Genomic DNA, 17863 nt, shown 5'->3' with positions numbered 1-17863 from the left:
CAATACCGCGGTTTTACCAGTAACGACTTCTATCTAAATATTAAATTAATCTCAATCAATGTTGCCCTTCAGAACATAAATTAATCTAAACAAATAAAAATTAATTCCTGTTTGTTGATAAATGCATTTAGAGTCCGACCGAAATAAGGCTTCACACTCGAAACCGAATTTTGGTTTCCGTTTCAATTTCAGTTAAAACTTTTACGATGTGTCTGTAATTAAATTATAAAAATTAAAATGGAACAAAACAATGCCATGGTGTTTGGTATACGCTTACAATCAATAGATTAAAAATAGTACTCATAACGCCTAAAACATTGTCAAAAGAAATTCTGAATTAAAGCCATACAATATTATGCAATAATTTGTCATTATTAAGCTTCCTTTCACACGGATATCGTCAGAAACGACTAAGGGAGGGCGAGGGACGAGCAGCAGCGTCCCTATTAAAACATCTCCAAAGCCTAATTGCGGTTGTCAATCCGCCGGCCAAGTGTGGCAACTACTGGCAAAATCACCCAAGAGGAGACTAATATTAAACAGTGGACAGTTAAAGACGGTATTAAACTCACCTATAGATTTGCTTCCATGTCGCTATATTTGTATGATGGGCAACAAAACTTAGAAAGCAGTGTTTTCAGATTTAAGTTAATTCATTACGATAGACCAACTAACGTAACTTCATCCTTGCTATTGCCTATCATCGCTTACTAGCACTCCGCTAGCGTAAGTCACTAACGACGACAAAGTTGTCATTCCATTTTCTTCGAAAAAGGAACCTTCAAAATTTTAGGATCCTGGGACAGTTAATTCAATTGTTTGTTATATTATTTGGTATTTTTTTAATGGTAGTGTAATACTTCTTGTACTAGAAACCATTGGAATACTAAAAAAAAGTGTAATAGTATTGTAGACAGGTATATACAGGTATATATAGTTTGCGCGCGCAACATACACAAGCTATTGGATGGATTTCGATGAAATTTGTTAACCGGGTTATTTTGAAACTTTTGTTCTTGAGAAAATTGAAAAAAAATATTGTCCTTGTTTACATTGTTAGAATATTTTTTTTTAATGGGATATAAATGCAATGGTAACGTCATTTGTGTTATTGGTATACACTGCAGGGTACCAATAAGGTATGATATCTGACTATAAAGTCAGGTCAGTTGGTTCATCGTGACGAATTCACCAGGACGTGGTTAACACGACGTTTTTCACGAGAGACTGCGTAGAAAACGACCTAATAGAGTACAGTACATTGTTAACTATAGGTCTATTAGTTCCTCTTACTATCTTATCCCTCTCCCAGAATATTTCAGTTAACAATGCACTGGGAAATAAATTAGGAAAATTTTCAGCATGAAAGTATGTCGCAGTTGTTGGCGCCAACTGATGTGTGTCAGGTCACCGGGCCTGGGCGTCATCCGAATTATTTTTATTGGACCACCAGATCGTGGCCTAACTGAAAATAACTTTTATTCGTTAATTTATCCTGTCTCGATTGGTTACAATCTGTCTGCTATCATAATATACGTGTCGTTTAATCCTAATCGTTTTTGTATTGCTTGAATTTAATAGATAAAATTAGCTATTTATCGTTCTTATTAATTAAATTTTTAACTCCATTTCTTCTATTATTTTAACTAAATTATAAAAAAAAGATGTTTTGTATAGAACTACTTAGGTTGGATTTTCACTTTTGACAGATATAACATTAGCTATTTGATTTCGATCTCGCCATTATCCATAATAAATTTGCACATCTAATGTAAAAGTCTTGGTCACCCCCTTATTAAGTTTGTGATATTATTGATTACTAGCGGCCCGTCCCGGCGTCGCATGGGTGGACATTTTTACATTTTAAAAAGTGACCATTAAGGCTGCGCACGCGACGAAAGCTTAAAAATGGAGTAACTTCTTCCGTTTTCCCAACATTTCCCTTCCCTGCTCCTATTGATCGTAGCGTGATGAAAACGATACTTTAACCTGCCCAGGAGTATGAAGGATAATTGTACCAAGTTTCGTTAAAATCCGTCGAGTAGTTTTTGTTTCTATAACGAACATACAGACAGACAAAAAATTTACTGATTGCATTTTTGGCATCAGTATCGATCACTAATCACCCCCTGATAGTTATTTTGGAAATATATTTCATGTACAGAATAAACCTCTCTACAGATTTATTATAAGTTTAGATAGGAAAAATGTATTTTCATCTAAATAAATTAAATATTTATTATTTTAAAACTTAAGTTAATTTTTAATCGGTATCGTATATGTTTTTTGTTTTTGTTTAAAATACTGATCTTATTTCATCTATATTAGCTGAACCCAAATCAGAATTTTTTTAACTTCTCTGTAAATTATTGATGATGTAAATTATTAATTTTTACCTTTCCGTGAGTAGGTAAACTACATAAAATCTTATATGAGATATCAGTTCAGGGTACCTTAAGGCTAATACACTTACCCGAAGAAGATAAAAGCCCTTAAGATTAAAAAATATATTAAATTAATATATCAAATTAGCTGTTTGCCGTTATTATTAATAATATTTTTAAATTTCATAAGATTTGATATCTTTTCGTCGTTATGTCACAGAATACTATTCAGTTTACGTTTTTTCTAGTGTATAAAATATTAACTTCTGAAATATGTATATATTATACATACATAAACATTATTAGTAATATTATCTACTTATTTAAAGGATCCTTATAACCATCTCTATTTCAGACTCGGAGATAAATGTTTTCAATCCTTTTCTTATATATATCTTATACTATACAAAATAGTATATAATACATTCAATAAACTCTATAAAGAAGATGAATGATAAATGATGATGTATTTTTTATTAGATTCCAACCTTTGTCGTCCTCTTCTGACGATGTAATTAATTCATCGACTGCACGCTGATAACCATGAGTCTCTCCCTGCAAGAGCTTAATATTGCTACACTAGGCGGTTTGGCATAGGTTTTTGTATTCAAATTTCTCTGCATCAGTTTCCTGTCATATTATAGATGAAAATAAATAATGACACGCCTAGATTAATAATGAATACTGGACTTTAGATCCGACTACAATATGTCTATATGCAACGGCAAATCTCCATCAGGAAGCCGTCAGCTTGTCATTTCAATTTGTACAAAAAATCAAAATTGAGCCCGAAATATCCTTTTATTTATTAAACATCCTACAATGTATTATTTTAGATAGAAGTTTTATGGGGGTTATATTTGGTCGGTTACGAATTTTGGACAAATTTTCATAGTAAAGTTGACAGGTCTAAAATGTTGTATATACGCTACCACTGGTGATGGACTCACTAAAGTTATTTGGAAATTTAAATTGACAAAATTTATGGTGTCGGCCAGAATCGACTTTACGGCGTTTGTAATCCATAAATCGGAGTAATATAACTCCAAGCTACGTCTTTCAATTTCCGACAAATATTAGATTTTATATAATCTTACCCGAAAAAAAAATTACAAACTATAAAAAAGGTTCGAACAGATTATATCTTTAACTGAGACGCGTTTAGAATAGAAAAAGTTTTCCATGACACGCGTTACATGCTCGCAGTAATAAGTACTGCAAAGTGACAGCGTAAATCGTGTAGTGACTACTAAATACCTACGTACCTAATGTTGGATGATACAAGCGATATTCTGACGAGTAACTAGGTCACTAGGTCACAGACGTGGCTCACTGATAGTACAGAGCTGTTGTTTCCCAAACTTCATTGTTTCAGGCTAAAATGAGGAACACATGAATGTATGAATTGACGGAAATCCTGAGATTAACGATTTATTTTTCTTTGCTACTCGTAGTTGGTATAGGTTTAATTAAGTATATACATATCAGAATAATACAATTTATATATATTATTATTATTATAATAAAGTAAACATATTAAACACGAAACATTGCAAACTTATTCCATATTACGTTTTTTACTACGACATGTCTACGAATCGTTTATAGTATAAATCAAAGCACAAACAACTACGTTCGGAGTCTAACCCATTATGATGAGCAAAATAAAGCTTACTGCAATCCATAAAATTGCAATAAGCCTTATTCATGTATGTGACACAAATGCCCAATTGTCTTTATGCTTAGGTGCCACTTAAGTATGCTATCAATGTGAACATTTCGTAATGTCTATATAATTTATTTACTTAAATGAACCTGCATGAAAGTGGGTATTTGGTGCGAATGTCTGAAGTGGAAAATGTGACAATAGACAATAAATTACATTGAAAAAGAGTTAACTCGAGTACAGTAAACAGTGAAGTATGCGTGCCTCAAGTTATTTGTTCTATTTTAATGTTAGTCGAACGCTCCAACCTTGCTCCACATTCAAGATTACAATTAAATAAAAAAAAATACTTGCTAAGTGCGAGTCGGCCTTCCGCCGATAAAGGCAACGAATCGCCAATTCGCCGGTGATGTACCTACAGGTTTGCATTCACCGCTCCGGTCAGTGACTACACTTATTCCTCACTAGTTTTTATACACAACTTCGCATAAATTTTAGAAGCAACCACTTCTAAAGATAAGACTATCAAAATTAAGAACATACACTAGATTTTAAAAGAAACATTCAGAAAAGTAACTACGAAAACTTCTTTCAATTTGGTGCTGTAGTTTTTGCGGGATGACGGAACAAATAAACGGACAGACAAACAAAAGTTCAAAAAATTATTGTCTATTAATTTTACTAAGACCTCTCTATAGAGTAACAATTTTACTATATAAGTAAGATAAGATTAAAGGTAAGGTCACACTAGAGAAATTTCTAGTAACATAACATCTAGACGGTTTTGGTATTCGTTCATGGTTTCATTCAACTTTTTACGAACTGAACATGGAATGTTTGTACTCTTTGGGGATCGAACCTGCGACTATTGGAAGGTGAATCGGTGTGTTAAACAGATACACAACAAAAGCCGTCACAGTTAATCAGGCATAGATATAACACATCTGCAGATTGATTAAAAATCTAAAAGTAATAGGCGAGAAATATAACTCGCCTATAATTGGGCATTTCATTCAGATGCTGATCTAGTCGGCTGAGTCACATCTGAGTGAACTGCTTTAATTAGATTTTCTTTTTTTCTAACATAGTTTGTAAGAAAACTGTTACTAACAAAATAGACCAAATTGTAGTCTGAGTAATAAAGTATATTATTATTATTATTATGAATGCAATGCAAAAATTAATATCACAGTATTTACCTGCATCGAACACGACATCGAGAAGCATTACATTATAAGGAGTGTTCTAGTGTGTATTCACCTTAATGTATTGATATTCTGTCATAAAAGTAGAAGGGAATTAATTATTTAAACGGTAATTACCTACCGGGTTAACATCAGACAGTTAATAAACAACAGTCAAGTCAATCTCCGTAACCGACGTGCATGCATAATTTGCACTAGGAGAGCGAAACAAGCAAACGCTCCTATTAATATAGTACGAGTAAATAGGAAAATTAGTAACGATGGATTGATGGAAGTTTGTTACTCTTTTACGCAAAAACTAGTGAATGGATTTCAATGAAATTTGGTACACGGACACGTTATAACCCGAACTTATCACATAAGATACATTTATGTACGATTTACGTAAATATTTTTGTTTAGTAGCAGTATTCTGCGACATAATAAATAGACCATGGCATATATATATACCACAGCGACATCTAGTTCCAAATTAAGCAGTTTGTTCTATTGATAGTTATTGAATTCATTCATATTTAATTTTTTTTTTCTTATACACTCAATTTTTGTTTAAAAAAAAAGCGACAGCCGATTTTCTTGCTCGTTCTACTGAAATTTCATTCCAAACTGGATGGCAGACCTATAAAAAATAACTATTAAAAAATGCCCATAAATTAGTTTAATAAGAAATATCTTTAACTTATTTATTTATGGTTCAAAACAACCGATATAAATATTTAAGAGCGGAATATATCGATAATGCCTAGACCAATACATTCAATCATACTCATGAGTATGGTGGTAGGAGCGAGCTCGCAGCCACCGGAAGGTGAAGCACTGTATCAAATCACTACGCCACCAAGGTCAAAGGTGAACTCTTGGATTTTAGTTTTCACTGCCTCCCTATAAGAAACGAGAACTTAAACATAGAAGAGGTAAATTTAAAGAGGTAAAAATAACGACGTTAAAAATTCTAAGCGAACGCAGAAAGAACATTCCGCTACTTCTCGTAAAATATTCTCTACATGCTTACACTAAACAACTATTGAAAGAGTAAGGTAAGATAGAAGTAGAGTTAGTAAACGCAAGCGAAAGCTTAAAATGGCACAATTGCACCAATATTACATGAATTTTTGAAGGATATTAATATCTTCTAATATAGTTAATTTTTTGATATATATACCGACATAATTAATAAAAATCACTTGAACTATTATAAAAAAAAAGTAATTCAAAATTTTGTGTAATTTTTAACAATCTAGTGTGCAGTTTCAGGCATTCATTTCAATGATTTGACATTTCTCAACTCAGATCGTTTTGAGGCAATGCTCTGCAACCTTTCTGCATTTAATGTTCAGCATTGTCTGAAAGTTGCATTATTTTGGTAGAGTTACGAGGCGAGCGACTAGTGGAAGAAATTTGTGATGACAGATTTTCTCATTGGCGCTCGTTACCGAGTGCACAGTTTCTTTTTTGTTTAACCTACATTTATTTTGTTATTTATAATAATAAATTTTATTTATATTAAGATTGCCAAAAACGATAACTACTCAAACTTTACTCTCAAGAATTGTACCGATTACTCATGCATATTTTCAATTGGGCTGAAATTACTGCTGGTTGAGAGACTATTTATTAATTTTAGTTTTATTACTTAATTATTTGAGACTGAAAGTTTCAATATTATGTCCCAGTTTTTTTTTTAATGATAATGGAATGGTAAACCGCTCCTGCGGTATCAGTATACGCTGGCAAAGCACCAGTGAATGATGACATGTGGGGATGAGAACAGGTCAGTTGGCCCATAGTGACGAATTCATAAATAATTAACCACAGTAGTTTTCAGGGGGAACTGCGTGAAAATTGATTTTCTGAGGTATAGCAATAAGGCTGTTTGATCTTTTTACTAATAATTGTTTTTCTCTCTTCCAGTTCGTTTAGGAACCCAACCAACTAAATAATATAAATATAGAAGCTCTATAATTTAAATTTTATTAAGTCATAAATGATTTGTAGACAGAATCGTTTTTACATTTTATGTAATTAATACTTTAATCTTAGCAAACACCCATGTACATTTTTTTTATTTTCATATTAAAATTCAGGAGGCTACTACCCATCTCTTCACTATAATCTCCCTTAGTCGCCTCTTACGACACCTACGGGAAAAGAAAGAGTGACCTATTCTATGCCGGAACATACACCGCGCATTTTTGTGATAATAGTGCAATATTTAGTAACCAAAAACGGTTGGTTACGTTTTTTTCGATTAGAGCCGCGGAATACAGGTAATGTTCTTAATATGAATGTAAGGATGTTTTAATAATTTGTTCCTCAATAACGCTTAAACACCTAATCGGATTTGAATAATGTTGTTCAGAGATTACTCACATTCTAGATTAACACATGATACTTCATGTCGAAGTTTATGCAAACAAAGCCGAAAGAACGGAAGTTATAACAGAAATAATTATACACATTTTGGTATATTGTTTAATAGTACCAACAGTTTACCTCAGTTAAAACAGATATATATGAAAAATATACCAAAATGTAAGAACCAGACATTATATAAATGTGTAATAATCGGATGCGTGGAGGGCAGAAGAAGTAGAAGCGGCAACCCGATGCACTGACTCAACCAGAACTGTCATCAAACTGAAGCCTGAAGAATATTCATCGGAAGGAGAATTCCCGGTGGTAAGTCCTTCAGGAATCGACTGAAAACATGAAGAAGCTAAGCATCTTGTTGAGATAGATGGCGCTCGAATTGTTTGTCAAAAAATCCATATTAGATAAATTGAGGTGGCATTAACTTTTAAAGTCTAGTACCAAATTTAATGATTGATTAATAATATTGTTGACATGTACTAAATATTAAAACTGAACAACATTATAAAAAATGTAAGGGACAACTTTGTGCGTAATAGTACTGTAAAATTCATCGTGCTGCGATATAAATGTCAAAATAAAACAAAATCATTGTAATTACATTGCATTCAATAGATAAACTCGACATAATTACAGCAAGTCCAATAAATCCAATATAAATCAGCACAGGCCCGGATTCGAAATAATTATTATAGTGAGAGAACATTTACCTATATTACTTCTATAGGTATTATATATAGGTAATATTTTAAATACTCGTAGATAATCCCGAAAGTTCCGAAACGCTTAAGTAATGTATATCTTTACGCCAAATACCTTGCGAAGTAAGTTGAGAAATTAAAATACATAATTAATACTAATAAAAATAAAAAATAATATAAATAAAAAATCCTATCTAATATAATAAATTCAGGAGTGATTTGTTTGTTTGTTACGCTTTCACGCCTAAACTTGATGTATTTTGTTATAAAGATAAATATGACCTTGGAAACGCTTATAGGCTACTTTTTCTTGTACTAAACTTATAGGGGGAAGGGTAATTTTTGTTTCAAACTTTTTGTTATGTCATGAGATTTGCTTCAAACTTTGCAGAATTATTATATATATAAATATATATAACCATCACCATTTAGTCACCATCGCCTGTACATATCAACACTACCATGAACATTGAATATACTGTGTGTGACGGCTACATACTTCATGCATTGCCATTCCATAACTATATAGTTCTGACGTTAAGTCTCCGAACCCTTAAGTGGAGTATGACAATATAATATCATTGTCATACCCCACTCTTTAAACCGAAACAGATACAGACATATTACGGCAAAAAAATTAATAGTACAGATATACCCAAGCAGATGAATTTTGTACAAAATCTCCCTCTGGTGTAAATTATACAATCTGATTTAAAAAACTTTTTCTTTTTTAAAACTTTTTTTTTCAGTTTCTGTACTCTTAATACTTCTAGTTCGATCCGCTCCGATTGTATGCTTTTGAGTCACACGATATCAAATCATGGCTGTAAGAGGAATGACCCAAAAGTTTAATCTTTGCAAGTTTCTAGATTTCAGAGTAAAGTGCGAGGGCGCAATGTCAAGGTAAAGCAAAGCCTTGAGTCACCCAGAACTTTGATTACTGTAAGTTCCTAATTTAAGGCGTAAAGTGCGAAAACGTATTGTTATGGTGAAACAGTGCCTCGAGGGGCCCAAAATTTTAATCACTACATATTTGTAGTTTACCAAGTAAAGTGTGAGGGCCCAATGTCAAGGTAAAGCAGGGCCTTAAGTTACCCAAAACTTTAATTACTCTAAGTTTATAATTTTATGCGTATAGTACGAAAAGGTATTGTAAAGGTGAAACTACCTCGAAGGGGCCAAAACTTTATTCATTGAAAATTTCTAGTTTTTAGAGTAAGGTGCGAGGGCGCAATGTCAAGGTAAAGCAGTGCCTTGAGTGACTGAAAACTTTGATTAAGACATGGATAAATGACATTAATTTACAGTGCATGCAACATATCTAGCGAACTTTTCAACAGATAACAACTTTCTGAACCATGCAGTTGATTTAAAAAATATCAAAATGCTTGTAAACAAGTCTATTTAAATAAAGATCATTTGAATTTGAACTGTCCGGAAGTTGGGGGAATGCCCATGTTGATACACGAAATTTTTTTTATTATATCACAAGAACACAAACTCAGGTAAATACAATGAAGTCTCTACTATAAATGTATTAAATACTTATAAATTTTTTTTGTTAGTTATTTCCAACTATTTTTCACAATATGTAATCTAATTTAGAATAAAACTAATGATTTAAGAAGTAGGAAAATTGGAAACCTATTAAAATAGACCTATTTTACCTATCTATCCACATGACTTGACTTATCAAGAATTCCCAGATTATAAGGTACACCTTCAAGAACACAACTGCTAAAACCGCGTACAATTTGGTGCAGCGGTTTCATATCATAAACAAAATTAACAATACAACAAAAATAATATAGTAGAGATAATGAAATAGATATATTTAATAGTAACAGCAGTTATAAAAGAAAAACCATCGCAAATTATTCATTCGGTGATTTTAATGATATTTAGCTTTTGTTTGCGCACTTATTAATTATCTATACTGTAACTAATTCAATTTTCGTCAACTATGTGGTAGTTTTTAATTAGCTTATTGTTGTTATATAGATTTAATTTTTAAGTTATAGCTGTAAGCTTTCTTCAAAAATAATAAATAACTAAAAATACTGCAAGACAGACAAAATTTCTAAAAAATATTATTTTGACTTCCATGGACCCCTCATATCAATTTTTATTAAATATCTCCCATGTACAGACATCGTCTAATTATAGTTATGCTATTGCTATAACGTCTAATTATAGTTAGATATACTTTTTTTAAATAACGAGAATATATACAATAGCAATTTACACATCGATATATTTGAGCAATATGCTGTTATATCTAACCTAATACATGGTACGAGCGGGAAGGGATTATATGTATCGCGGATTACCAGTCCCATTGCTAACAGTTGTGGCTACACAATTCCAGGGCACGTCTCTTAACATCTCTAAAAGCATTGAGATCCTTGGTGTCGACATCTTTAATGATGTACAGTTTCATTGCCATCTCGAAGATAAGATGAAATAGAGTGAAGCAATACTTCATAAATTGCAAATCCACGCCCACATACAGTATTGCTGTCACTTGTAGTCGGGAGCATCTAGATACCAGCTTGAACCCTTCGACTCAGTGCAACGACGAGCTATGATAATTATCGATGATCTCAGGCTTACAAGCTGTATCGAACTCTTAAGCCTTAGAAGAGATTTTACTTCATTCTGCGTATTCTACCGCTTGTTTATGGACTGTGCTCAGAGGAATTGTTCAATATAATGCCCATGGCCACTTTCTACCATCGTATAGCTCGCCATCGACACGGAGCTCACCCTTATACCTTATAGTCTAGATGGTCACGTTCAGATCAGGTCAGATCAGGTCGCGTGTTTTCTCCCACGACGCTAAGTTTATGGAATGAGAAGTTTTTCCAAGAGACTACAGCATGGGGTTCTTAAAAAAAGAGGTAAAAAGGTTTCTTCAAGATTGTCAACACGCGCGTAATACTCCTGGTATTGTAGATGTTCGTAGGCTGAGGTAACCGCTTATCATCAAGGGAGCCGTATGCTTGTATCTGTACCTCAATGGTATAAAAAATACACCCTATGCCCTAAGGAGGAATTTAATATTTGCTCTTATTGAATTTTCAGAAACGTCATTTCTATCAATAACCCTTATTCTTAAGGCAGTACATCGAAAGACCCAAAAGTTTAATTACTCTCATTGTCAAGGTGAAGCAATACTAGTTTATTTACTCTAAGTTCCTAGTTTCAAAAACAGAGTGCAAGGACACGCACTGTCAAGGCGAAGCGATACCATGAATGACCCAAAAGTTTTATTACTACTAGTTTCTAGTTTTCAAAGGGCAAGGGCATATTTTCAACGCGAAGCAGTATTTTGAGGAACACAAAGGTTTATTTACTCTAAGTTAGTAATTTTAAATATATAGCGTGGGAAGCCGCATTTCAAGGTAAAGCTGTACCTGAGGGAACCAAAAGTTTGAGCACTGCGAGTTCCTCGTGTTAAACGTAGAGATCAAGAGCCCTTTTCAAGGCGAAGCAGTGGTTTGTTGCTCAAATCAGTAAACAACTTTGCTAGAAGTGTAAACAAACATTTCATGAGAATTGATACTATATGGATTTGTTAAAGGAACTGATATCTATCTAATATTCTCTATAAGTGAATTTAAAAAAAATATATTAAGATCTTAGTTTTTTTTTCAATCACTTTACTTTGGTCGCCATTTTTTTTGTCTTCAAACAGCAAAAACTTTACTAGCGTTTTATTTTCGAAACATAATATTATATCCAAAACTCGTCACATAAAATAATATGGTAAACAGCGAGATAAGTGTTTCAAGTTCAACTGTTATGTCACGACATCATTCCGGCGAGGAGGTTACTCAACATCCATTGTGAATCTATCCTCCTCACTCTAAAATACTCGTATATTTTTCAATATGAGTCCCGATAGTATATTTAAAATGCTCGTATAAAATAACGCAAATTGAGTCAGGAAAGGTTCAAGAAAACCCTTCCTGACTCAATCTGATATATGTGCTGATTTTTCTTTTTATGTAATTCGTCTATTCTCTTTAATCAAGTTTTTCATTGATGGCAAGCTTTTATAATAGTCATCAAAAGACGCTTCCTTAAACTGCTTATTTTGTCGTTTAATTTTGAAAGATAAAATAATGAATAAGAATAAAAATATTCGACTGCACTTAAATTTAACACAAATTATTTTGTATAAAAATTGTATGAGTCCGGATTACCTTTATTAAAAAATTTATTTGTCATTATTAAATTTGTTATATCAGTTTTGCACATCCGTCACAAGTTCTTCCCATACATGCCAATTTTATTTTATTGAATAATTATTTCGGTATATATATATATATATATATATATATATATATATATATATATATATATATGTTGTATAATTTAATATTATTGTAAATAAAATTATAGATGAAATTCCCAGCAGTCTAAAACCTTCAAGGAAAGAGCATCTTCCTTCGTGCAACACTCCTGCAATTTCTCTGATATTGTCGGTGCCTATGGGCGGCAATAATAACTTACCATCAGATGAGCCGCATGCTCGTTTCATTCAATGTTATTAAAAACAATACAGATGGAACAAAAGACTATTAACCTTTAAAAATCAACAATGTATAATTTGTAAACGCCACATCTGTATAGATCAGCAGTATTGCTGGTACAATGAAGATCGTTAATTTATCTTTACACAGAGTTCTTACGGATAATAAAGGGTCCATGTATTAACCCCTAAAAGACATTCATTCCTACAAAAGACCAATTACAAATAACTTAATTATTTTGGCTTTTTCATTTTATCAGATAAATATTATTTTATTTACTAGCTGACTCGGTAAACGTTGTTTTGCCATATACATTATTTCTAGAACTATATTCTAGAAAATATATTGTACTACAATTATTATATTCGATTGTCATCTTGCAAACCTATTGCGGCATATAAAAATTGCGATTAAACAACAGTGATTGATCGTCAAAGCGTGAAAATTTTAATTTGTATGTATTTTTCAGTGCTAAATAATAATAAAATAAAGAAAAATTGACAAAAAAATTAAAAAAAATTAGAGCTGGGTCACCCCTCTCATTGAGGGGTATGAAAAATAGATGTTGGCCGATTCTCAGACCTACCCAATATGCACACAAAATTTCATAAACATCGGTAAAGCCGTTTCGGAGGAGTTTGGTAACAAACACCGTGACACGAGAATTTTATATATTAGATTATATAATATTATTTTAGCCCTCCAGACTACCCTCTTGGAGGGGGGGAGGGTCCAATAGTTACCTTGCTTGTCAGGCGGGTTGGCAACCGCAGTTAGGCTTTGGTGAAGTTTTCAGAGGAACGCTGCTGACCGTCCCTCGATCATTTAATTCCCATAGTAGTTTGTTACGACATCTACGGGAAAAGAACCCTTTCTTGGCCCATTCTATGCTGGCACCACAAGGCGACGTTATAAATATTTACTCTACTTTACTCTAATGTAGGTATATTTAATAAACCAACGATAATCTCATGAAATAATAACGGGATATATTCGTATTGGACATACTGGAGCAGCATTTTTTTGGTAGATTATTATATTATATAGGAACATAATTACACAATTATGTATGTATATAATCTTCAAATGTTTTCAGCACTTGTCTATGCTTATAAGTACCTGTGTATTTAACGCCTGTCCCACATTAATAAATTGTGTGGATCACCCATAATACCAATATAATCCAATACATTACTACAACCCACTTGTCAGATTCCAAACAGAATCATCGTTTGCCCTACTTCCGAAAATATAACCAGAACATTCGCAACAACGCGTCATTATAGCAGCAATAGGTAGGTATATTAGGTATACCTAATCTGTTAAATATCAAACGGATCTGAAAGAATAATAAAGTAATGTAGTGTAGTTTACGTGCAGTTGCTTAATATGCTGCAACGGCTGATGTCGTGATCGGGCTACAGCAGCCCACAGACAAGCAAACGTGCCCTACTGACACCGAATGAAATCAAAATACGACGTCGCATCACAGACTGAATACGAAACGGTGAGACAATACATGAACACACTCGTTCACTCACCGCAAGATGGAAGTTAAGCTAATTATACAACGAAACTATTCTCGAAACATGTTCCGTGAGCTACCTACTACTATTCAGTCAGTACCTAACTCTAAAGTCTGTTCTTTAGAGCAACTCTATCGCAGGATAGCGCGAAAAAACCAATGCGGCGTTGCCACACCGAGCAGCCGAGCGTACGAGCAGGTAGCCTCCACAATGCATACAACGTAATGTGTGTAGGTATTATTATACAACACTTGTCCTCTCCTAGAATAATGATATTCATAATTTTCTCTAAGGCCTCATGTCCCAGACGTGTCTTAGTAGATTCTAATTTGAATGCTCATTGTACTATCAGATGCAGCAACTATCTACGTATTTTCCATATTTCTCTTCTTACTAAAATCTAATTCAATAAATGACATTGTTATTTTTGACTACGGAAATTCATAATCTGTTTGGATTAAATTTAATAAAATTCTAATAGAAAATAAATATTTTTTTGATATAGGTACCTATTTATTATTTTACTAAAGACGTAATAGGAAATAGTACGTACCATTCGCAGGATCCACATAGGCGATTTTTAAGTCAATTCCTATAGCCTCTGGTGGTTTAGGTTCTGTAGAACTCAAATCGTAATCCATTTGGACATCGGTCACGATCTCGCTCTTTGCCTGGCTCGTAGAGGCGACCAGACTCTGCGCTACACTCATTTTTGGAGCGTCTTCGTGCATCATACACGAATATCGAACGAGGCGACTTTATTATTCCACCCCACAGTCTTTAAAATATCACCGGCGTCCTTTAAAGAAATATTTTATCTCAAAAATCGCTTATTTTAAGCGATAATGCGTTTTAAAAACAAAATGTAGGTCTCTAGGCCACTTCACTTACACTTTGATATTCCGACCGACATAACTCGGGTTCAATAGAGCTACTGTACTCATGACTGACATTGAAATATGTCGGTAAAGGGCAGTAAGAAATTAACCTAATTTTTAATAAAACTATGTCATTACCTATTTTAGTATGGAATATAAATAAAATAAATATAATATTCAAACAATAATATTTAGCCTAAATTGAATGCAAAAAGACTTACAGGTCAAAAAATATCTGAAAATACTATCACTTCTTTATTTCAGAAGCAGTATGCTGGATTAAAAATCATGAAAACGATGCAAAATTGCACGTTTGCTTATGAATGCTCTGTGTTGTGTAATAAATGACCGTTTCTATTGCACAATCCTTTCACAAGGGCTCTGAAAGTGGGTCAATCTTTATTAAGTATGATTGCAAATTTATTATTTTCTATGTTAATAAAAAAAATATTAATCAATTTTCAAAGTACAATTATTATAAAGTAATATTTTTTGATTATGAGTATTAATTATTCTAATAATATATATGTTTTAGACGTTAAATAATTTTATTCTTCCGGTAGCCGCGACGCCATCTAAAAGTTATGCCTTAAAAATAAATTGTTTATAGAAGAAATACAAGATGGCGTTATACAGGAATTATTTTTTCAGTATTTAAAAATGAAGTAATATTAACATGATTGTGTTGTATACTAAAGGCAAAAAACGAATCTTTTACGTACTTAATACTTGTGATAAAAGAATAAAAAGAATGTATATATATATTTTATTTCAGTGTATTTGCATTTTACTGACAGATTTTACCACCACTATTATTATTCAGACTCGTAGTGACATCTACTTTACCATTGTAGATACTCATAACCTTATTTTATATTATTAAACACTAGATGGAGTGATTTATTATTACATCCATTTCACATTCCCATTTATATCATAAATTTCTAATGAGGCCTAAGTTTAATGAATCTTTTACTTATTTCATTTTCATAAATATGTACGTTGTTTAATGCTCAAACAAGTAAAATTAAGTTATATAGACACATACACATACATAGTAGTACATAGGGAAAAAGGGTGGGAAGAGGGCGGAACGGCCCTGCCCACCCTTAAGATACGATCGAAGCTTCGTAGATTTATGTCAAAAAGTAAATATACGCCTTATTTAAATGGGCCAGGCCCGCTGTACGTAATAACCTTAAATATGGTATACCAATATCATTGCACTTACTTACCAATTAATTACTATTTCCATGTTAGCAATTTTATTAATCTTACTTGATCATGGCAAGTAATAAAAAAAATTAAATAAAAGGTAAACGTAGTTAGGAAAACTACTTTTTTATTCAATAATACCTCAAAATTGGAAGACGAAAGTCTTTAATGAAGACTTATGGAACCGAAACATGGCGCTACACGATTGCCATTATGCAAAAGCTTCAAATTACTCAGCGGGCTATAGAGAGGACTTTTTTTAATACACGTATATAATAATGGAATGGTAACCCCGCGTGCGCTAACGTTATACGCTGGCGGTACACCAGTAAAAGATTATAAGTGGAAATGAAAAGACCGGTCAGCTAGCCCATCGTGATAAATACACCTGGAATTCAACACGATGGTGTCCAGAGGGGACCACGTGAAGGTCAACCTGACAGTATATTGCTAGCTATGCTATGGGACTGGTAGTACACATTACTAACAATCCCTTTCCCCCTATCGAAAAGTCTATGAAATGAGGATATCCGCAAAAGAACCAAAGTAACCGACATAGCCTGAAGGTCAAGCAAGCTGAAGTGACATTTCACATAGCTCGGAAGAACCGACAACCGATAGGGAAGAAAGATTCTTGAGTGGTGACCCCGTACGGGCAAAGGCAGTATAGGGCGATACTCTCCCGTACTAGATGGACTGACGATCTCAAATGCATTGCAGAGTCAGTGGATGCAGTTGACTCAAGACCGTTCCTTATGGCAATCTATGTGGGAGGCCTATGTCCAACAATGAGCAGGTAATGGCTGAGATGATGATGATGATACAAGTTACAGCCAAAAAAGTAAACAAAAATAAAACCACTCTGTCTGTGCACTTCGCACTGATCATAGTTTATTAGCTCTAGAAGTTTAATATAATATTTAACTTAGATAAGTAGGTATAATTTATATTTAAAAAATCTTTCTTAACAAAAACTAGAGTTTTGTTAAGTGTCAACAGTGTTTCATGAAGACGAATTTTATTCATAAAAACCTAAGGTAAATACAAATAGTGATTAAAGTATCTACCTGTCTATCTGCTTTAATAGAAATCTCTTCTAGGCTTCTTCCAGTCTCATCTAACAAACTGCCAGAATGGATTCAGATCTGGTAGGTTGACTACTACAAGTCTGATCAGTTTTGCTTACTGAAATACTCGGTTACTGAAATTAATCAGAATAGACAAGAAGACGTGGCATATTTTGATTAAAAAAAAGCATTTGATCACGTTCTCAATGATATTTTATTAAAATTATTTACACAAAAACTTTAAAAATTATACTTTAAAAGCTATTTTTCTGATCGCTCGCAATATGTCCAACTACATACACGGTTATTGATC

At 33.0% G+C, this 17863-nt stretch overlaps 1 protein-coding gene across 1 annotated transcript in view; it reads right to left on the bottom strand.

The window, feature by feature from the left end:
- Window positions 1–15324, bottom strand: part of LOC113517310 (nuclear hormone receptor FTZ-F1) — a 138914-nt gene extending 123590 nt beyond the window's left edge. The window contains 1 exon segment of the mRNA XM_026901965.3: window positions 14944–15324. Within this exon segment, the coding sequence (XP_026757766.1) occupies window positions 14944–15124 (181 nt within the window). The 5' untranslated portion in view covers window positions 15125–15324.
- Between the last annotated feature and the right edge of the window lie 2539 nt (window positions 15325–17863).

This window comes from Galleria mellonella, unplaced genomic scaffold, assembly GCF_026898425.1.
Source record: "Galleria mellonella isolate WM207_F2 unplaced genomic scaffold, CSIRO_AGI_GalMel_v1 utg33, whole genome shotgun sequence".
NCBI classification, from domain to species: domain Eukaryota; kingdom Metazoa; phylum Arthropoda; class Insecta; order Lepidoptera; family Pyralidae; genus Galleria; species Galleria mellonella.
This window is presented reverse-complemented; position numbering and strand designations above follow the sequence as displayed.